The sequence below is a fragment of the Drosophila miranda genome (assembly GCF_003369915.1).
Source record: "Drosophila miranda strain MSH22 chromosome Y unlocalized genomic scaffold, D.miranda_PacBio2.1 Contig_Y5_pilon, whole genome shotgun sequence".
Taxonomy (NCBI): domain Eukaryota; kingdom Metazoa; phylum Arthropoda; class Insecta; order Diptera; family Drosophilidae; genus Drosophila; species Drosophila miranda.
The window spans coordinates 815,298-838,129 of NW_022881647.1; the positions used below are offsets into that span (position 1 = coordinate 815,298).

The following is a 22,832-nucleotide window of genomic DNA, read 5'->3' on the forward strand; positions in this document are numbered from 1 at the left end:
TGGACATGCGCCGGTCGGCTGCATCCCCCGCATGCACTTCCAGCAGCTGCATCTGCCCCCCACCGGAGGCATTAGTACGCCCATTCGTAACCGCCGTACTGTAGGCAGTGCCTGTTGCTGGTGCTGCTGCTGCTCCTGGGCACCTGTCACAGTGTCTGCGGTCCGGCCGACGCACATTTCAGCAACAGCTGCCCCACTGCACACGCGGAGCCGTTCAAGGACGGTGGTATGGGGGGCACGTGCCCAGGCGTGGGCGTAAAGTTCAACGTGCAACAGGAAATCAGAAAAGGTCGCACAGAGTCAACGGTGTGTCGATATCGTTATCATCAACCCACAGTGGGGCAAAGTCCAAGGCGAATAAATGGCTTTGGCCAGGCTTGAATAATTTTCCAAAATTCCATCAAAAAATGAGAAATTTTCTCTCAAAGAGGTGGGGCACTGAACGTACTGACCGTGAAAAGATCAGATTACAACAGCTAGAACTATTATGCAATATAGTCCGGATGTTCAGGGAGTTCTTGGTGTGGGAACAACCCTTAATCGGCATCCCATGATTACCGCTCGCGTCGCACTGTGCGGAAGTGCAGTTGCGCTGGAAGGTGTGACAGTCACCGCGGCCCTGCGCTGATATTCATGCGCTCCTGTGCCGCGAATTTCAAAGCGCCCACACAATGACTGCGGCACAGCTTGCAGCTGCATCTGCCAGGGCGTGGCAGGGAGGGGTGTCCGCAGAGAGCTCTGCCAACGGGCATAGGCGTGCAGCAGACCCCAGAGCGTGGCGTGCCCGGTAGCCAGCATCGAACGTGTGCGTCACTCGTGGCAGAGGTCGCACTGTAGGAGAGCTGCGCGGAGAGTTCCCGTTAGTTGCAACCCCCAAAACGAGTGCAGTGCAGGGATGCGTGCGCGCAGGAAGCAGCAGCAGCAGAAAATTCGCTGCAGACTGGAATGCAGAGGCGGGATACAGAAAACCAGAGACTCTGCCCCAACACAGGACCAAGTGCTTCTATCCCGGGACCAGTGCTCGAGGAAACGCTCAACGTAGCGCAGGCCAACACTGTTTGGGGCCGACCGACCAGCCTAGACCGAAAACCAGGAACCAGGAAACAGGACCCAACTGCAGCTGCAGTTGTCTATACACCACTCGCTCCGCAGCCTCCGGGTGGCTCCCCAACCCATCCACCTTGGCGACCAATTATCTGGGCCCAGAATTTTCGACGGCCATCAAGTTTCCATAATTTCCAACATAAGCATAATCAGCAGGCTGGAGCTGCAACAGCAACAACGACTATAGCAACGACTACAACAACAGGTGGGTTCGGTGGCAACAACAAATAATACACATTTTATAAGAAAGAAAGAAAGAGAGAGTGAGTGAGTGAGGGAGTGCGTCTGGGGAAAAGTGAAAAATTATTTAAAGGTATACCCAACTTATTGCTATTTTTAGCACTATTTGGGCTTTGGCCCGATACAGTTATCGTACATTTGGGCGCCCACACACACGAAGATGGCGCTCCACACGACATGCACATTCATGCGCACTCATCAACACACACACACACACATACATACAACTATATATATATAAATATATTTTGCATTTGCAACAACATTCAATGTCGTTTTGGGCAAGGTTTTATTTTTATAAAAATAAATCATCAAGTGTGCAAAATAAAGAAAAACAAAAGCATTAAAAAATACAAAATTGATAATGATCATTGTTGGTGTAGAGCTTGATGATAATGATCATCATTATCATAGAGATAGACATTGGATGGTTTCCTCATTCCTAGAGTAAAAGTCTACATCCCTAGATAGTACATATAATCCCTAAAATCCAATTATCAGAAAGGTTTCCATTCTAATTGAAGATCTTTTCCAGAGGTAAGACCCTAAGGCAGCACGAAGTCCAGTCGGCTCTGCTCCCATCGCTCTCTTCTCTTCTCTTTTCCTTCTCTCTCTGTTTCTCTCTATCTTTTAGTACCTGTTACGTATACTAGATCAATTCCGGATGGCTGCATCGAACCCCAATACCTTGTGGGCCCAAAGAATGTCGAGCTTTCAGATCAAGCAGGCGGACCTCAATCGCCTGGTGATGAACTATCTGATCACAGGTTTGTGTCCTCCCACGCCACAGGGGAAAGAAATCGTTAAAGCGGCTCCAACTTAACCCCCCACAGAGGGATACCAGGAGGCGGCACAGCGCTTCAAGGCCGAGTCGTCGCTGGAGCCGAGCTCTCTGGGTGACAGCATCGATGATCGGGTGAGGATCCGCAATGCTGTGCGCAGTGGCCAAGTGAAGTATGCCATGGACCTGGCCAACAGGCTGTATCCGCAGCTCTTCGAGACGAACAACTACATGTACTTCCACATGCAGCAGCTGCGGCTGATTGAGCTTATACGGGAGCAGAAGGTGGAGCAGGCCCTCGACTTTGCCCAGAGCAAGGAGTCCGGCCTCAGCGAGGTGCACTCGGATAACATCCGGGAGATGCAGCGCGCCCTGGCCCTGCTGGCCTTCGACAAGCCCGAGGAGAGTCCCTTCGGGGACCTGATGCGGCCCGCCTACCGGCTGCAGGTGGCCGGGGAGCTGAACAATGCCATCCTGAAGTACGAGGGCGGGGAGGTCGTCCAGCCGAAAATGATGTTCCTCATCAAGCTGATCCTCTGGGCCCAGGACAGACTGGAGATGGAGGGCATTTCGGACTATCGGCGTATAGATCTGGAGACGCCCGACTTCGAGGATGAGATCAAGCGGGCCTTCCAGGAGGGCTAAGTGCAACCGGCTCAGAGTGCAACCGGTGCTCCCACAAATTCGGTGTCTATGCTGCAAACTAATCCAGAAATATGAATGTTTTTTGGTGTTTTTTTTTTTTTTTTTTTTTTGATTTGCATAATAAACGTTTCAATATCTTGGTGTACATTTATGGTACTTTAGTCCGATTAAAACTGAAAGCGTTTCCATCATCAGTCGGACGTAGTCGGCGTTATCTGAGACGCATCTGGTCTGATGAGCTCGTCAGGTAGCTCAAAGGGGGCCTAGCTGAGGCCACCGGACGGGTCGCGGGTTGCGGATAGCGAACGGCCTACCTCGGTAGGTCAGCTGCGAATAAGCGGGCATCCCTCACGGGAGAGTACCGAAATAAGCAGTCCCGGACAGCCAGCGGGTGTTAGCTAGGTAGCAGCACTGACGATGCGCTTGTGGTGCCGCCTCAATAAGTAGCTCACACACTCCCATCCATACACAATACCTACCCACATCCCAACCCTCACACCCACCTCACACCGGGCCGGACTAAGTGTGTTACTCGACCCGTGCCGAGAGTCAGCCTGGCTGGGGGCCCGGTATAAAAACTAGCCCAGTCGCTAACGGAGGGCTCAGGGACTTGGCAGCCCCCTGTTCTAATGATGCCTTACCCGGGCAACGTGGATCTCTGCCCGGGCTGACCTTTCCCTTTCTCTGCATCTCGTGGGAACAGGATGTATAACAAGAACAAAAACCAAAAAACAAACAAAAAAACAAATGAGTGCGACGCTCCCCAAATGCCAACTGGGAGCAATCCCAAGCTCGGAAAGGCAGCGGCCCAAAGGCCTGGCCCAACCGGCTCTATAGTAGGGAATACCTGCAAGGTGGAAGGTGCCTGTGCGAACCCGAGGGGGTCCCAGCCCGAATCCGGTGTGGGTGGCAAGGTAACTCCCGAAGCTGACACCTTGGAAGGAAAGCTAAGCAATATTGCGGCTGCCCGACCTTCTGGTAAAGCGGAGGGGGTTGACTTGCCGTCGACAAGCGCCCAAGCCAGACGCTACACATATACCGAAAAGAGGAGTGCAGGGCACATACTCCGTCGGCAACACGCCAGCAGTGAAGCCAGCCCATCAGCCGACTGGCTGAAGAAGGTGGAATGGGCTTCGGCCGTGCTCCCGGAGTTCACCTTGGAACAGAAAAAGGTGGCTCCCCAAGCCAAGAGGCAGCGCTAGCAGGAGACACCGGGACCGGTAGCAAAGCGCTCCAGAGTGCTGCCAAATGTCTCCTTTGCGCAGATTGCCAAGGAGAGGACGCTAATTGGTGTCATCGACAGAGGCAGCGCAGAGGGTAGAATCCCAAGGAGTCAGTGGAAGTGGGTGGAAGCGGCACTGGCCGACCGCTGCTTCGAACTCCTCGACAAAGACCCTGGACCTCCGCCAGTCTGCAAGGACATGGGGTGGTTCCAGGGCAATGTTAAGATAATTGCCTGCGAAGACGAGCGCTCTGTAAAGCTATATAAAGCGGCGGTAGCGCAGGTCGGCGAGGTCTATGCTGGGGCGAAACTCGTCGCAGTCGACTGGAGCGAGGTGCCCAGCAGATCGAGGGCCAGAATTTGGGTGCCGGCTACCTTTAAGGAGCCAGAACACATCCTCAAGATGCTGCAGAGATGCAACCCAGGACTACCAACCTCAGATTGGAAGGTAGCCAAGGTTGAGACGACACAAGGGCCGACTAACCAGGCAGTGCTCGTTCTCAATAAAGAGTCGCTGGCCCCGATAGAGGCAGCAAAAGGAGAGCAAAACTTCGGCTTCAGCTCGGTCACCATCAAGGTGTACAAATCGGACGCGGCGGCCGCGGCGCTTCCGGTCGTCAACCCAGACGTGCAGGATGTCGCTGCGGAGATCGAAGCGCCTGACGACGAGCTGGAGCCAGACCAGGAAGGCTTCTCCTCAGAGACAGAGCTGATGCTCGACTTTGAGTCAATGTGCCGAGAGAGAGTCTCAGATGACTCGGACGCGGACATCACGGTGGTGGAGTATCTTGAAGATGGTCCTAAGGATCCTTCAAATAAATCTCCACCACTGTAAAGCAGAATCGGCTGCTCTCATACTCCTCCTAGACGCAAGCGGAGCCGACGTAGTCCTGATCCAGGAGCCTTGGGTGGTAGGAGGCAAGGTCTGTGGATTGGGGACGAGGGAATACAAGATCATTGTATCCCAAAATGAAGGTAAAATCCGTACCTGCATACTTGCTAGAAAGCACCTAAATATCTTTCTGCTCCATAATTATAGCGATGGCGATAACACGGCGGTAAGCCTAGAACTAAAAGGGAATCATCTCAGGCTGGTGGCGTCCTATATGGCCCACGAGGAGGATGATCCTCCGAACGACCTTGTTCGCAAAATAGCCAGCGACAGCGAAAGGACGGACAAAGACCTACTTATAGGTTGCTATGCCAACGCCCACCACACCCAATGGGGGAGCACGGACACGAATGTAAGGGGTGAGTCACTGTTCAGCTTCATCCTGAACTCAAATTTATTCATATGCAATCGGGGTAACGACCCCACATTTATAATTAAAAATCGGCAGGAGGTCATTGACCTCACGCTAGTGTCAAGCAAACTGCTGGACACAATCAAGAGCTGGAGAGTCCTAGGAGACCACTCCTTCTCGGACCACAGGTATATCGAGACGATATTATCCTTCGATATTCCCAAACCAACCGACTATATCAACCCCAGAAAAGCCAACTGGGAAAAATATAACACAACCCTGGAGGAGCTACTCCCTCCTAACGCCCCTAATTGCCCGAACACTGAAGACAACCTAAACCGTCTTGTGAACAGGTTTACGGATGCGTGCAACAAAGCCTTCAAGGCAGCATGCCCTTCTACCAGACCAAGGGGGAAGAAGAAACCCCCCTGGTGGTCTAAGCAACTAGACACCCTTCGTAGAACTTGTAGGACTTCAATAGAGCCACAAGAACTAAGGAGGATACTCACTGGGCAGACTATAAAACCAGTCTAGCACTATACAAAAAGGAAACGAGGAAGGCTAAAAGAGCCTCCTGGCAAAAATATTGCTCCGAAATCGAGGAAACTTCGGAGGCCGCAAGACTCCGGAAAGTTCTCTCAAAAGCTACCCCCTCGGTAGGTTACCTCAAAAAGAATGATGGCACGTGGACCAACTCTAGTGAGGAGTCCCTACACATTCTGCTCGACACGCATTTCCCCGGATGCACATCTACCGAGCCGTCACACCTCCCAGGAGAGGGATCGGTAGAATCGATGGACCATATCCTTACAAAACGGAACATAAGTTGGGGAGTAAACAGCTTCAACCCGTTTAAATCGCCAGGCCCGGACCAGGTAATCCCGGCCCAACTTCAGAAGGCCGGGGAGACGGCCATCAACTGGCTACATAGTATCTTCAGGAAGATACTGGCGGTATGTATAATACCGCAAGCGTGGCTTAAGGCTAGGATAGTTTTCATCCCTAAAGCAGGCAAAGCGTCACACTCAACCCCGAAAGACTTTAGACCAATCAGTTTATCGTCTTTCCTACTCAAAACCTTTGAGAGACTTATCGGGTTACAATTACGGACTACCATAAGTCCCCAGCTGTACTCAAGTGCGCAGCATGCCTACCGGAAAGGAAAATCCACGGAAACGGCACTTCACGAAGTGATCTCGAGTGTAGAAAAATCCCTGCATCTCAAAGAATACTCACTAATAGCTTTTCTCGATATCGAAGGAGCCTTCAACAACGTCACACCGGGCGCCATTACAGAAGCCCTGACTGACCTGGGGGTGGACCGTCACTTGGTGATGCTCATTGATCAATTGCTCATACGCAGGACGGTGACATCACTCCAGTTCTTTCGTATCTTTCGTAGTGATCAGACGTGTTTTTGTTTTGCGCTCCGCATTTTTTCCTTTTGTTTTGAATAAACAGTTTTCCTAACTACACACGTCGGCATAAGTATTTTGACAAAAATTATGCACTGCATATTTGGTTGTAACTTTTTATTTTTCTTAAGTAGAAAGTATATTTATTTATCGTAGATAGGTATTATATTAAGCTTATAAAAATATGTACAAAAAGTATGATAAGTGCGTTTATTCTGAAATGAAAATTAATTATTCGTAAACAGACGGTGGCATAAGTATTTTGACATTTTATAAAATGTGAAAAAAAAACATAAACTAATGGAACGAAGTAACTTTTCATAATGAATCAGTAAAATATATCCCCTCCCTTTGCCTCTATCACCTTTTGCAGACGTCTTGGAACTGATTCCACTAAGCTGTGGATATAAGACAATGGAATTTCTCTCCAGAGTGATTTCACCTCTGAGATTGTATCCTCACGGTTCCTTGTCAAATTTGGAGTCCGGTTTCTTTTTATATAAGACCAGAGATTCTCGATAATGTGTAAGTCTGGGCTCTGGGCCGGCTAGTCCAAAGTATTAACCCCAATGTCCTTCAAAAATTGGGTAACGACTTTAGCTTTATGGCACGGGGCGTTGTCCTGTTGGAATGTAAAGGACTCCCCAATCAAATTATCTCCAGAGGGGAAAGCGTGATGGTTTAGCACTTCCAAATATTTCTCTTTATTCATGCTGCCATCTACAGGAACTAAATTTCCCAAGCCATTGTAGGCGACGCATCCCCAAAACATTACGGTCCCACCTCCATGGCTCGCTCTTTCACATATGGGTGCTACTTTTTTGCGACGTTATTTTAGGTTTCTTACGAAAACTTTTTTTTTTTGAGCCATGAAACTGAAAAGCACTTGCATCGCTCCATAAAAAATTTTTCCAAAATTAAAATTATTTGCCGATCAATTTTTTGGCAAATTCAAGGCGCTTTGACTTATTGCGCTGTGTTATTTGCAGTATAGCTCTAGTAATATATGTTCCAAAATCAGTTTCCTTAAGACGTCTACGTATTGTCCGTTCGCTGACATCAAAATTTCCTGTTCCCTTCAAGTCATTGGCAACCGATCGAGGAGTTTTTAAGACATCCTGCTTAAATTGCCGCAAACTAAAAGTGTCTACCTTGGCAGTTGTCTTTCGTGGTCTGCCACAACGTGTAGCGTTTGGTTTTTTTAAATTTGTTTTTTTATAGCAGTTTGTCTGACGTGAAATATACTATAATCTACTGATATTTTGCACTGAAATAAAAGAGTTGAACTTCACTATTATTTCATTTTTAAGAGATTCACTGAATTCCTTTCGGTTACTCATATTTCACAAATTATTAAACGAAAACAATTTTTATCAGCATTTACAATCTCTAAACTGAGATAATCCGTAATAATGGTTTCGCTTTCTATCAACAGCAGATCAATGCAAATTAATTGAATTTCTGACAAAATACTTTTGTCCAGCCAAGATCAGATTACGAATGAGAATAAGAAGCATATTAACAAAACGCAAAATGCAACTACGAAGATAATTTGCAATATACTTTATGCATTCATGTAGTTAGCGGTAAATCAGATAAGAGAGCTGTAACACGTAGCAATTCGTCAAAATTCAACGCTAAACGTTGCGTAGAGCTTTGTCAAAATACTTATGCCGACGTGTGTAAATTCTAATTATACTTCCTAACCAGACAACAATCTGGAAACCTATTCTATTACGCGAGTGCATGCCTTTTGATTTGTGTTAAAACATTATTTAACTTTTTATTTTTCGGCGTCGGCTTGTGCTTGTGCTTGTGTTTGTGTTGTTGCAGTGAGTGAGTACGCATTACATTGCATTGCAGTCCGCTCTCGTCTGGTAGCTTTTGTTGTTTTATCACTCTCTCGCTATCACCTCAACTTCAATAACTGTTCTTTCTCTCTCGCTCTTTAAACTTTCTGAGCAATAGCGCTCTCTGCTTAGTAGCTCTCGCTATAACCGCTCTCCACTCTGCTCTCTTTTTTTTACCAATTCCGCTTTGAGCGTTGTCTGGCACATTGGTCTGATACCAATTTGTTTTGCAAATAATAGTATTTATATAAATAAATAATAAAATAAAATGGAATACGCTGTGGTCTGTGCCAAAAAAAGCTGTAAGAAGCAGATCACCCACGATCAGCCGAATGTCCCCTGCTGGCTCTGCGACAGCGAAGTGCACGCAAAATGCGCTGGATTTTCTGGCCTCGTGAGTGATGCTATAGCCAAACGTAATGGCTTGCATTACAGTTGCGAGGCATGCCGTGCGGTGGAGAAAGACATGGTGGCTTTCATGAGGCAGACGCGGAGTGGCTTTAAGGAGCTGACCGTTGGTTTTAAAAACCAATACGATCGGCTACTAGCCATGGAGGCTCAGTTTAGCGGTTTAAAACTGCTGAATGAGTCTCCGAGGCGCAAAAAGGTCACTCCGCGGGATCTGCAATTGCCAACCGTCACTCAGCCGTGCGCCGCCGAAAAACTGACTCCGACCACTCCAAGTGTGCAGCAGTTGATCTCGTTTGCCACTCCAAGGGCAACGACAGCTGCTGGCGACGCAGATTCGGTAGCCGAATTCATCGCCTCGGAGAATGTGCAGCCAAGTACGTCTGCAGCGTCCGTGTCCGTGGTGTCCGCAAGTTCGCTAGTTGTCCCGTCTATCCCGATCCCACCAGTAAATAGACGTTCCGGACCTCCGGATATTGCCACCACAGGTACTAGGCCTGTGGTGACTAAACCACTGGTGGGAGTCCCACCAAAACGACAAGTTTTTGTTTCACGGCTGGCCCCTGACCTCACATCTAATGATGTAATTGCTTTTATTCAAAGCAAAATAAAAGCCATGGGTTTAAAGGTGGAGAAATTTAACTTCTCTTATGCCAGGGAGATAGCCTCGTTTAAGATAAGCATCTCCCCAACTCAATTTGACACCATTTGCTCCGCCAAATTTTGGCCGGAGCATTTGGTGGTGAAGGAGTTTAAGGCTAAGAAGAAGAATAGGCCGCCCATATCCCTTCCAAACCTTTCCAGTGTGCCACCCTCAACCTCAACCTCAACTTCCTCTTCCTCAACTTCCCGTCTTGCTTCCACCTGTATCGTGCTTTGTATCGGATCCGACCATAGTGTTGTTAACCCGAGCCCTTCCGCTCACTATACCTGAAGACGCCTACCACCCTACTTTCGAGGTGTCGCTAGATATAGGACCAACTGTATTGGATCGGTCGAGTAGGCTGCCCGAACGTGTCCGCTGCTTTCGTAAAGCCGAGTTTGCGAAGCTTAATAACCTCATTAGGGATTTTGATTGGTCCGCTTTGTACTTGTGCACTGATATCATAAAAGGCACACACATTTTTTACAATGCTCTTGGCACATTTTTCGATTCTTGTGTCCCGCTTTCTTGTCCGACTAGATCTGGAAAACCCCCTTGGTTTACCAAAGAGTTATCCAGTCTAAAAAACTTAAAATCAAGACTTTATAAAAAATTTCAAGAAGTGGGTTCTCCTACTTCTCACTCTCGCTATGTATTAGCTCGGTCAAACTTTTCAGTTCTTAATGCTCAATGCTATAAGAACTACCTATCTCGATGCAGGATACGTTTTTCTCAGGACCCTAAACAGTTTTACAGCTTCGTAAACAGTAAGCGTAGAACGTCCGCACACCCATCCTCGCTATCATTTTGTAATACGTCGGCAAATAATGATCAGGCAATTGCCGATCTTTTTGCCCAATTCTTCCAAACCACCTATTCTGAGGAAAGCTACTCTGGTCATCCGTACCCATACGGTTTACCGAGGTCGAACGGCATTTTCAGTCCCTTGTTAAATGAATGTTCCCTACTTCATGATCTTCGACTAGTTAAGCCGGTGTTTTCACCGGGTCCAGACGGGGTTCCAGGTTGTGTACTCAGGTACTGCGCCGAGGCTCTGTGTGGACCTTTGCTTAAACTATTCACCCTATCCATTGATTCTTCTTGCTTCCCCCCGATCTGGAAGGAATCGTTTATAATTCCTCTCCATAAAAAAGGTAGCAAGTCTGATGCAAAAAATTATAGAGGTATAGCAAAGTTATCCGCTATTCCTAAAATGTTTGAGAAGGTTTTAACTCCGCACTTGCAACATCTCTGCAAGTCACTTATATCTCCAACTCAGCATGGATTTATAAGGCGGCGATCAACCACCACGAACTTGTTAGAGTTTACCTCTTTCATTATTAAAGGCTTTCAAGGTAACTTACAGACGGATGTTATTTACACCGACTTTAGTAAAGCATTCGACTCTGTAAACCATTCCCTTTTAGCGCATAAACTTGACCTTTTAGGGTTTCCGCCCAACCTCCTGAGATGGATTTCTAGCTATCTTTGTTCTAGGTCTCAAAGAGTCCTCTTCAAAAACTCCCTCTCTTTCCCAGTAAAGGTTTCTTCGGGAGTACCACAAGGCAGCCATCTAGGCCCCTTACTCTTCACACTCTTTATTAATGACTTACCTTCAGTATTAACATACTCTCGAGTACTTATGTATGCGGATGATGTTAAACTCTGTGTCCAGTACAAGGACATTTCATTTCATTCTCGCTTGCAATCCGATCTCAATAACTTTCAGTCATGGTGTTGTGCAAACTTGTTACACCTTAATGCCTCGAAATGCAAAGTTATGACATTTCATCGTTCTAGCCCTTTGTTGGCTCCCTACACTCTATTTGGTGGTTCTCTTGAGAGAATTACCCTGGTGGATGATCTGGGTGTTATGTTAGACCCCAAGTTAAAGTTTTCCGAACACATTTCTACCATGGTAAATAAGGCCATGGGCGTGCTTGGGTTTATAAAGAGGTGGTCAAAGGAATTTGACGACCCCTATATAACAAAGACTCTCTATACCTCGCTTGTTCGTCCGATCTTAGAATACGGCTCCTGTGTATGGTGCCCTCAGTACAAAGTACACCAGGACCGTATAGAATCAGTACAGAAAAACTTTTTACTCTTTGCTCTGCGGGGCCTTAACTGGGATGCGGGTGTAAGACTCCCATCTTACTCTAGTAGACTACTATTAGTAAACCTCCCATCCTTAGTTAACCGTAGAAAAATGCTTGGTGTGATATTTATGCACAACTTGATCAGGGGTGACATAGACAGCCCTGATCTGTTGAGCCGCATAAACTTCACGATTCCTATTAGACTGACTAGAAATTTTATACCGTTGTTCCTTCCACTTTGTAGATCGAATTATTCCTTGCATGAACCGTTTAGGGTCTTATGCTCGGATTATAATTCCCTCTACCATATTATATCCACCACTAATTCTCTTCCTCTTATTAAATTATTAATCCTTACACACCTTTCTTTTAATTAGTAACTGTAGTGGTATTTGTACTTTGATTGCATGCTTAGTTTCTTAGTAAGTTTAGTACTAATTTTCCTCGAATGTTAGTCTAATAGCTATCTTTCTTGCATGTTCGCGTTTGGTTCGTCTACGCACCGCGCGTCATGCGGCAGCGCCCCTCGGTCGGTTGAGCGGGAGGAGGGCTGCGTTTTGCCTGGGATCCGCGCGTAACAGCCTTCTGCTGGTGTCACACGGGCCACTTGACGGTGCAGTAACTGCATCGCCTCTTGAAAGATGCAGTCATTGCATGTCAACGTCCACACAAAATAGTCCGATGGATATATCTGGCAATAGTCAGACCTATAATACTCTACGGAGTTACTGTCTTGTGGCCTGCCCTAACATAAAGGACAATCACCAATCAGCTGGGCAAGGTTCAGCGAACAGCCGCCCTCTGCATCAGTGGAGCTCTTCGAACTACACCAAATGATGCGCTAAACGCCATGTTATGCCTTCAGAGCCTTGACTTTGCAGGAAAGGAGCGGGCAGAAATGGCAGCAATACGTCTTAGGGACTCTGAACAATGGGTACCCCAGAACATAGGTCACTCATCTATACTAAATAAAAACAACATGGTCCCAGCAAGAACGGACTATCAAGTTCCAATGGAGCACACGGAGACTCCATTCAGCATAATCATCCCTCATAGAGACGATTGGCTCGAGGGACTCCCCGGCCCAGACGGGGCCATAAGCATCTTCACGGATGGCTCAAAACTGGACGGCAGGGTTGGAGGAGGAATCTACTCTGAACAACTTAACATAAGGCAATCTTTCAGGCTTCCGGATCACTGTAGCGTCTTCCAAGCGGAAGTTACAGCAATCAGGGAGGCTCTGTACTGCCTTCACACGGTTACCACCACGGCAACCAATCTAAACATCTACAGCGACAGCCAAGCTGCGATCAGATCACTTAACGCGATCTCCTCGAACTCGGCTACTGTGGCGAAGTGCCGCAGATCTCTTCACGAGATGGCTCAGCAATTTGCTATCAGCCTTATATGGGTCCCGGGCCACCGGGATATCGAGGGCAACTGCATAACGGACGAGCTGGCCAGATCTGGCACTACAAACCCCCTTCTCCAAGATAAGGAGGATATTTGTATGCCTATGGCCACCTGCAAGCTCATCATAAAGGAGCAGTACACGCGACTGATAGACAACAAGTGGCAAATAGGGCCACGTTGTCGCACAGCTCGGCTAACATGGCCGACCATAGATAAGAAGCGCACCTCAGAGCTCTGCAAACTAGGCAGGGAAAGGTGCAGCGCAGTCATACGTTCCCTCACAGGACACTGGCTAGTAGGCACCCACGCAAACAGGCTGGGTGCCCCATACAATGATTTCTGCTGCAGCTGCAGAGACGAGGACGAGGAGGAAACAGTGGAACACCTGTTCTGTTCCTGTCCAGCTCTCAGCAGAAGGAGGCTGCATCACTTGGGCTCTGCCTTTCTGAACGACATCTCGGAGATGTCCACGCTATGTCCCAGAAAGATCGTCAACTTTATAAGGGCATCTGGATGGGACAACTGTTGACATGAAGTCTCATCTGCAGGGAGGGAATGATCCCAAGCGGTATCACAACGGGCCGAAACCGGCCTAAGTGTGCTGGGCTCCGAGCGAGCTTGGCGGCCGTCTCTACCTAACCTAACCTAACCTATCTGAGACGCAAATTGTTTTGGTCACTTGCCGAACGAGAGCTATTTTTGTACAGAAAGAGCAAAAGTTACGGGAGTTGTCCGCTCGGGGCACAATGTGTGCTTCCGAAATGGTGAGTGATTATATTTCGTTTCGCACTCCTCTCCCGCGAGCTAAGCGCAAGGAGAGGGAGGTAAAGAGAGATTGAGAGAGAGAGAGAGTGCACATGCGAGTGTAAACTACAGTTGCAGTGCAAATATTGTGACTCTCGCGGATTTAACCTTCGCTCCTACTCGGGAGAGAAGGATAACTTCGGCTCTAGATCGACTCCCATTACGGCTGCTGTGCGCATGTTGCAGGCACCCCCATTTCTGGCCAGGTCTACCACCTAACCTTTCCTTTGCTTCCCACAGAAAGTGTTGTACCAGTATTTAATAGACTTGCTAATCTAATCAAGCCATTCGACGTTGAAATTAACCTTGAACTCTTTGGAGAGCCGCATTTTTTATTAGAATAATAACAAAATATATTTACCCTTTGCACCCCCTCCAATCAAATGCAAGGTTTCGTATCAAGGTACAGGTTTTGCTAACCTTTATTTGCAAAGGGTACATTGGGTATGTGTAAAGCCCCTTTTCGGTGGGTGGTATTGCATATATTTTCCTAGTGCCTATTTTCTTTCGTTAAAGATATTTGCTTATCCAAAAGAAAAGTGCTGGGTATACCATAGTCGACCTGTTTAACCAAGGCTTTCCAACTTGTTGCTCCACAGATAACAGGGGCAATGCGGGGCAAAATTGTGGAAAATCAAGTTGAAAAGCTGGCGCTTGTTTTGTGGTGGCTTTTTTGTGATAAGGAAAACAACTGTTTGATAAACTGCCAGTCAGCAAATACTTTCCGTGTGTGTGTGTGTGTGTGTGTGTGTGCTGCAACAAAGTCTTTTATTGCAATTGGCAATTGCTGTGCAATATATTAATTATTTGTACAGCAGCTGCACAAACACAAAAGCACCGACAACAACAACAACAGAAGCTCAATGGAAACGATAGATTCGAACGTGCCTAGTATTTATTTAGATTTTCCTTTCTTTCTTTGTTACCAAGTGTTTTTCCCTGATGGGAGGGGGGCATCCCAATGAGTAGCGGAACAGCAAGGCTATGTTTTGGTGTTGTTTCTGTTGCTATTGCCATTACCGGCTAAGTAATGCCGTGTTACATTGCCCGATAGCGGGGCATGTGTTTGCCTGACGAAAGGCTTGTCGTTTAGCGTTGACGGGCATGCGTGACAATCGGGGGTGGGGGTGTAGATGGAGAGCAAAAGTAACAACAATAAAAGCCTACTAAGTTCACCCATGTGGCTGCTGTAGCTATGCCTGTCATGAATGTTTCGAAGACGAGTCCCAGAACGATAGAGATTAGGTGGATTTATGTATAAATCTACCGCGTTGGAGTCTCTTATCATATCTTATAAGAAATTTCGTTTGTAGATCGAGGTCAAAGTTTGATATGCTTCACAGAATTCCGATAAGGCCCGAAAGACGAGGTGCCGAAAGGAGCATACCACTTGGCAGCAGACCCAATGAATGAGAGTCTCCTAGTGGACAAGATGCTTATTGATTTCTTGAGGAATACGATTTGTGCGCGTTTCAGGGCAGACAGAGACTTGACGACGGCAGCCATTTTGGTTTAAGCCGCACTTTTGGGGCGCGGCACCGGAGTAATGGCCCTCTGACGTGTCCTTGTGGTAGGGTAGGCGCACACTGTTCGGTTACGGTTTGCATGTCTGCTCCGGCACAAGAACAGTCACAAAAGCACGTGCGACCAAATGTATGTCACACAGACACACACTAGCTTACACTTACCTCTGTGCCTTCCTCAAAGGACGCCGCCTCGAAGGATTTCTTTTCGAAAACCTCTAGTAGGTCGTGTAAATCCTGCTGCGTCACATTCACAACGTTGTTCAAAGTTAGGCTGCACATTTTTGCGGCGCTGCATTTACCGATTCAATTTCAAACTGGGGTTGCACTCTACAAAACTCTATGTGGAATCCACGCCACAGCACACACACGGCACAAAAACACTATACACTTTAGTAAAGCACACAATTTGCGAAAAGATGACAAAAATGAATAGATTTCAACAAATCTTGTTGCTTCTTTAGCTGTTGCCTGCCAACTCGCTCTCTCTCTCTCTCTCGTCTCCCGCTCTATTGTATCTGCTGCGTATTTTAATTCGTTTTCTTTCGTCTGCTTTATTGGTTTCTACGACGTTTACACGTTTCGCTTTTTTACGTTTGTTTGCTCAACGCCCTAGACGGCGACGTCACCAACAAAATCTCCGCCCGCGACGTAATCTGCACGAGTATAAAAGTCGGGTCGGATCGGATCGGTTACGCACTAGTAGTATTGTTGCTCTTCTTTCTCCGATTGCAATTAGATTGATTATGTGTGTTTGTTTAATTTTATTTGCAATGCGAGGCGGATAAGCGCAGTGTGACCGCGGATCGATACAATATACCGTCCGACCGTCTGAAATATAACGAAACATACCGTCTCATTTAAAAAATATACTGACGAATTCAAGTTCTATATTACATATTCCTCGTTTTTGATATTCCGTCGAATATTACTAGCAAGATAGAATGCTCAGCCCTGCCCACATAATTTTATTCGATTAATGAATCAATTTTGGCCTTGACTGGCCTATTCTAAATACTTGCTTTTATTGGATATCTTTATAGCGTTAAAAATGAAATTTAATAGATTGATGAAACTACCGTAAATATACCGTCGGTTCAATTTTGACCCTGGAAAAGCTACAAAATATATCGATAAGCTCCTCAGAAATATATCGTCACATTGTCAGAATATACCGTAAATATACCGATTAAAAAACGAACTTAACCCACTTATAACCCCTCTGTTCAAACAGATGATCCGTTACAAAACCGTTTCAGTTACCCAAACCAGTTCCATTAATGTGCGATTTATTTAAAACTGTGGTAAAGGGCACTCAACCCAACAATGAACAATGATGTGTGCTGTTAATGTTATCCAATAATTGCGGCATATTCACCCTTAGCGACTGTCCGAATGTCTCCAGCTTTCGGCTATATACCATCTATACCATCTAGGAATAATACTGGTTGTAAATTCTTCTTGTGGAACTGAACTTTCAACTGAACTGCGCCAAAATTCTTCCTGTTTTAGTGGAGTGTACTTTAATACCCACTAGTCGACTATGGGTTAATCGTTCTCTCTCCATGATTGAATATCATATTCCTCGATTTTTATGTTCGGTTTAATGTTACTAGCTAAATATAATCCTCAGCCTAAAACAGCTGTTTTTATCCGGTGGATTAATCAATTTTCTACAAGACTTGCTGGTTTTAAGCCCTCCCTTTTACTGGATTGTATCTAAAAAAAAGGTGTAAACGAGAAAGGTCAACGAAATAAAACGTCAGGGCATGAAATAAACACTTGTTGCTTGTAGGCCGGTAGTTCGGACAATTTGTATACCCTAGTTCTTTTATTCTTTTAATTAATATGTTTGCCAATCTGCTTTGAAAGATTGACCTATGCAAGCATTTGGGACTGACCAGTTTCTGCCACCCACTGATTATTTTTATTCTTCGTTTCTGTTGAAATATTTTGGATTGAACATTCTCCTATTTATAAGAACACTATAATTCGATAATTCCGTTTAAACTGTTTCAGCAGAAAAGCATCCTATCGCCTTTGAATTAATGTACATAATTACAGAAAATGTAATTACCGACCTTTGATATATCTAACAGATTTTATAGTGTCAGGTACAATTAAATTTTATTTTAGAATCAATTATCTTTGGAAATCATTCTGGGCGTTTTGTACGACAATAACTGTGATTTTGGAGTCTGGCGTTAGCAGCACATCGTTGGTTTTTGTACGTACTCTTAGCATTAAAAGTTCATCTGTGGGATCAATTATCTTCATCCCTCGCTCCAGTCGTGCGCGAATCGCCTGGAAAAGTCCAGCAAACTGAACGGAGTCATCGTGACCCATAGTACTCTTTACCGGATGCCCCAGATCGTTGAGAATTACTATGTCCCGAATGTTTCTCCTTTTACTGATCTGATCGAAAGCATCCTCCACGTACCGTAGAGATCGAGGGGGCTATGAAGGAGAGGATATTTATGAACAAACTAATTTAAAACAAAAATGTATATAGTTTTACTCTTTCTGGAGCATCTAGTAACATTTTGCTACAGTGATTATCTCTAATAAACTGTTTGTATACAGATTTTTCACCTAGTTTCTTTTTTTAACAAATGATTTGGGTGGTCTCCATGACGCGTTTCCAGTAGAAACGGCGCTATGTGGGTCAATGGTGCAGTATATATTTTCCAATAGATATAAAACATTAAAAGTCAGTAGGACGTTCATTTGGTGCCAAGGGAATATCCCCTTGGGCACAAGGGATATATTTGTAGATCTATATAATTAAAAATTTAGTCCAAATCATTTTGAAATTAATTTCAAACTTTGATATCGATATGTGATATATTGAACTTATGGAACTGGTTGGTGGGGTGCTGGTGAACCAATTGGTTCTCGGCAAAAATTTGTCAGCAATCGATACTATCGATAGCTGTATCGTCCATCGCTAATATTGAACAAACAAAAGTTTATTTTTTTGCGAGAAACAAATCAATTGTAAACATGGTAAGTGGCAACCGGTATTAATATAATCTACAAACAATATCATCGCCCTGCATTTTCAGTGACAAGAAGAGACACTGAAACGGATCCAGAGTCACAAAGACGTTGTAGGTACCATTGTGGTCAACAATGAAGGTGGGTGCATAGATGGCTTACCTTAATTACTGATGACCAATCCGATCCCAATTAGGTATTCCGGTGAAGTCTACTCTGGACAACACAACGACCGTGCAATATGCTGGCCTGATGAGTCAGCTGGCTGACAAGGCTCGGAGCGTTGTGAGAGATTTGGACCCGTCCAACGACATGACATTCCTGCGGGTGCGCTCGAAGAAGCACGAAATCATGGTGGCTCCCGACAAGGACTTTATACTCATAGTCATTCAAAATCCAACAGATTAGGCTGCTAACGCCCGAGAATTAAAAGCTGAAATTAACTAATGAACATTTCTATATATTCAAATTGTACGTGAAAGAAATAAATATATTTATGCATAAAAGACTCGGGACGCTGACATCATATGTTTTCGCCAATGAGCCAGTTTGCTAGCCGTACCTCGTTGTGCTAACACACATTCCAACGTTTTTATGCGATATTTAGCCGACTGTTTTAAAATGCAACCCTTATTAAAAAGTATGAAAAAATACTCTACGAAAAATATGAAACTTTAAGAATTTTTAAGTAAAAGGATCTTTAAGAAGAATCTTAAAGCCGGCTAAGCTCAAGCTGTTATCCTGTTAAAATACAGTCGGGTGAGTGTTCTTTTTTTCATTGGTATATTTTGAAAATTAAACGTTTATTTCTGAGGATCAGAACGTTTATTTGATCAATAATTTCGCGGTCACACTGCAGGATTCCAGTCTATCTCTTTCTAGTATTTTCAAAACATTTTTTACGATGCACCAATGTTAAAATCGTGTAGAAATGTCACTTAGCTTAGAGCCATGTCTCAGGCCACATCAAATTAGTAGCGATCAGCATAGTATTCTGATCGTTTTTTTCCATCAAAACCTTTATTTTTCAAAAACAGCGGAGAAACTGCGTGTCAAAGAGTGGTTAACGGAGAATTTCGCACACTAGCGCTTCCACTCGGCTTCCATGAAAAAAAACGGCCAGTCTTGTCAACAGCATACACATTTCCCCTTCATGTGTCGCTTTTGATAATTACATACAAACGTAGTTGCTCTGTAACAAATCTGTAGTTATCATGTATTTTCTACATAAAACAGTTTAATTTTCTGGAAATCGTTGTTTACCTCTTGTGTTTAGAACTCATTTTAGAAACAAAGCAATTAAAAGGAGTATCCGAATTTATCTAGTCTTGTTGGAAATTTATTCCTCAATCGGATAAAATTATGAGTTCTGAGCTGAAGACCCTAACTAGTTAGTGATACTCAACCGAATATCAAAATCGAGGAATATGATTGAATGTGACTAAAAAATTCGTCAGTATATTTTGGTATATCTTAATACTGCGTCGTATATTGTGGTATATTTCTGAGGGGCTCACCGCGGCCACACTGGTGAAAACATAAAAGTTGAAAATTGCATTTAAAAAATCATTAAAAGTATGGATAAGTCGTCAGAAAATTGATTGAAAAAATTAGATATATTACCCGTTCCAGACAGTGAACGCGTGTGGAAATCGACAAAAAAAAAATAAATTTCAAACGAAAAGGTAAATGTGGAATGGGCGTGCAGAGGGCAGCAGTAAAGAAAATGGCGTAATCACGCACTCAAACCCAAAAGAAAAACCAACAAAACGCAACCCAATCAGCCAGTCAGCAATAATTTTTATAAAAAACAGCCAAAGAGCAAGAAACAAAATTGAAAAAAGAATAAATGTATTATACAGTGAAAAACTGTGAGGAAAGCAGCTTTTTATTGTGCAGCCATATTTTTTTCGTGAAAAAAAAAAACCTAACTGATGCATATATACGTATGTACATATGTACATATAAAGAATTAACTAAAAAAAAGAAGCACTTCGTATCAGATCGTCCCGTTGTTCGCAAACACAAGCAGTTTTCAACGCGATTCGATTCTCGTTCAACGTACCTTGATATATAAGTACATACATAATTATGTACACACGCATATTCAAATAATATATGTGTGTGCTCATTTGTATGTACACATGTACTTTCAATATCGCGATGGCATCACAAAAACACGACTCGCACAAACGCACGCACGCATGTTCGGACATAGAGACAATATTGTATGTATGTATACGTTTGGTTCGACTGGTTGTTGTTGCTGCTGCTGTTGTTGTAAATAGCCGTGAGCGAGCAGAGCGAACACATAAGGGCTGGCCTCAATTTATAAATATAAACGAGGTGGAACGTGTAAGTTGCTGCGGACACCGCAACTCTACAGTTACATATTACCCGATACTAAGTCAGTATGGCTCTCTCCGGCAGACGCCGCTAATATTGAACGACACGACAAAGAGTGCGTGGAGAGAGACAGAAAATCAGTCTGAGCGTGACGTCGGGCGCTGCGTAGCCACTGCAAATTGATTTGTTCCTTTTGGCTACAAAAATGATCCGATCTGATCCAGATTCAGCAATCTGATAGATATGGTCGTTATCTATGATTCTGCGTTTTTAGTTTTTCTCGAATGTGCAATATTGTGGATGCAACAGATTTTCGTCCTTTGTGGGGCGGAAGGGGGTGGGCGAAATTCTGAGATATACGTTTTATAGTGAGATCTAACAGAAGTTGCGGATACCAAATTTGGTTACTCTAGCCTTAATAGTCTCTGAGATTTGTGGATGCCCCAGATTTTCGTCCTTTGCGGGGCGGAAGGGGTGTGGCGAAATTTGACACGAAACGGTCAAGGTCCGATATCACAGGAGTGTGGATACCAAATTTGGTTGCTCTGGCTCTTATAGTTCTGAGATCCTTGAACTCATATTTTGCAATTGCAAAAACCGACCATGAAACCTGTGTGTTAGAGAGAGACAGAGCGAGAAAGAATGAAATTGTTTTCTTGATTCTGGCTATAATAATTATACGATCTGGTTGAGATCTTACATTCTAAAACATATAGTCATCCTCTACGATTCTGCGTTTTTGGTTTTATCGTATCTTTAAAAATGTGGATGCCACAGATTTTCGTCCTTTGTGGGGCGGAAGTGGGCGGGCGAAGTTTTGAAATATTTTTTGTAGCAGTGACATATCACAGAAGTCTGGATACAAAACATCGTTGCTCTAGCTCTTATAGTCTTGAGCACTAGGCGCTGAAGGGGACAGACAGACATGGCTCAATCGACTCGGCTATTGATGTTGATCAAGAATATATATACTTTATGGGGTCGGAAACGATTCCTTCTGGACGTTACACACATCCACTTTTACCACAAATCTAATATACCCCAATACTAATTTTGAGTATCGGGTATAAAAAGCATGTGGCTGCGCAGCGGCTGAGCAGCCAGCGTCGTTGTCCGCAGAGCGCAAGGGATTTTATTACGTCGCGCGTTTCGTTCGGTCGTTGGGTTCGTTTTATATTTTGGATATTTACACATGTTCATGCATCTCTCCATTCCATATCCCATATGCATCTCTTTCTCTCTCTCTTTCTCTCTCTCTCTCTCTCTCTCTCTCTCTCTCTCTCTTCGGCTCTTGCTCTGCGTGTGAGAGCTGCTCTGATGGCTCCTTGAATGCAACGTAACGGGAAACTGGCGAGTGCAACGCGAGACGCGACAACGTGAAAGGTTATAGCCATGAAAAAGGGAGAGGGTATAGTGCATGTGGGGACTGCAGAGAGTGCAGCGACAACCGTATTCGATCCCCACCCGCAAAGCGTAGTCCGTGAAATATTCCACGATACATTTTCCTTTGGTCATAGGGCTTGCCAGCAAAACCAATACATATACATAACATACAAATACAGTCTGGTTCGGGGAAATAGTGCTGCCAATTAAAACGTGCTGAAAGCACCGTTCTTGAAGGGATACCTGTGTAAATGGAACCCAGTGAAAGCTCTATAAGATGTGAATCCATGTGGTACCGGATATTCCGGGTAGCGACATATCTCCGACGACATATCTCCGCCGATCCACAAACGACATATCTCCGCGCGAAATTATGTCGTTTTAAAGCGACATACCTCCGCGCGGAGATTATGTCGTCTCAAAACGTCATATCTCCGCGCGAGAATGTCGTTTGTGACACGGCGGAGATATGTCGTTTCGAAACGACTTAAGTCCGCCAGAAAATAATTAACTAATTTCGCATGTAAAAATACACTATATTTTTTTGACAGCATTTCATTTTATAACATGATTTTATTGAAATAAAAAATGTGCAATAGTCCAAATACACAGAAATCATAATAGCAGTTTTCTTAAATTTTGTCGTTCTTAACTTACACAAGTTAATTATAAATAAAAACATGCGCATGGCCTCTTCGACTTCTCGGTTGCAACT

At 44.8% G+C, this 22,832-nt stretch overlaps 3 protein-coding genes and 1 pseudogene across 4 annotated transcripts; 2 read left to right on the forward strand and 2 right to left on the reverse strand.

The window, feature by feature from the left end:
• Window positions 1-16,205, reverse strand: part of LOC117194958 — a 59,371-nt pseudogene extending 43,166 nt beyond the window's left edge.
• Window positions 735-2,906, forward strand: LOC117194959 (glucose-induced degradation protein 8-A homolog). Of its 2 annotated transcripts, none has more exons than XM_033399435.1 (3): window positions 735-1,309; window positions 1,977-2,111; window positions 2,178-2,906. In XM_033399435.1, exons 1-3 carry the CDS (start codon window positions 946-948, stop codon window positions 2,768-2,770), a joined length of 1,092 nt encoding a protein of 363 aa, XP_033255326.1. In that variant the 5' UTR covers window positions 735-945; the 3' UTR covers window positions 2,771-2,906. The 2 variants fall into 2 exon arrangements, with proteins under 2 accessions (XP_033255326.1, XP_033255327.1); XM_033399436.1 differs by lacking the exon at window positions 735-1,309 and adding an exon at window positions 1,716-1,881 and having other exon boundaries at window positions 1,979-2,111; window positions 2,178-2,900.
• Window positions 16,206-17,482: 1,277 nt separating the features above from the next.
• LOC117194961 (dynein light chain roadblock-type 1-like) lies at window positions 17,483-18,423 on the reverse strand. The gene is made up of 2 exons (XM_033399442.1): window positions 17,910-18,423; window positions 17,483-17,848 (listed from the first exon to the last, which is right to left on the reverse strand). Exons 1-2 carry the CDS (start codon window positions 17,931-17,933, stop codon window positions 17,534-17,536), a joined length of 339 nt encoding a protein of 112 aa, XP_033255333.1. The 5' UTR covers window positions 17,934-18,423; the 3' UTR covers window positions 17,483-17,533.
• A 39-nt stretch (window positions 18,424-18,462) lies between these two features.
• LOC117194962 (dynein light chain roadblock-type 2-like) lies at window positions 18,463-18,839 on the forward strand (the record flags this gene model as incomplete). The annotated part of the gene is made up of 2 exons (XM_033399443.1): window positions 18,463-18,529; window positions 18,585-18,839. Coding segments are annotated over 2 exons (279 nt in total), but the record flags the coding sequence as incomplete, so codon positions are not given.
• Window positions 18,840-22,832: the final 3,993 nt, after the last annotated feature.

What these genes read in the sequence shown, in the direction of transcription:
- LOC117194959 (XM_033399435.1), top strand. Translation starts at nt 946, where the DNA reads ATGCAGAGGCGGGATACAGAAAACCAGAGACTCTGCCCCAACACAGGA. An exon ending in AGCAACGACTACAACAACAG is followed by an intron (nt 1,310 to 1,976) that starts GTGGGTTCGGTG and finishes TCTCTATCTTTT; the next exon opens with AGTACCTGTTACGTATACTA. An exon ending in GATGAACTATCTGATCACAG is followed by an intron (nt 2,112 to 2,177) that starts GTTTGTGTCCTC and finishes AACCCCCCACAG; the next exon opens with AGGGATACCAGGAGGCGGCA.
- LOC117194961 (XM_033399442.1), bottom strand. Translation starts at nt 17,933, where the DNA reads ATGTTACTAGATGCTCCAGAAAGA. An exon ending in TACTAGATGCTCCAGAAAGA is followed by an intron (nt 17,849 to 17,909) that starts GTAAAACTATAT and finishes TCTCCTTCATAG; the next exon opens with CCCCCTCGATCTCTACGGTA.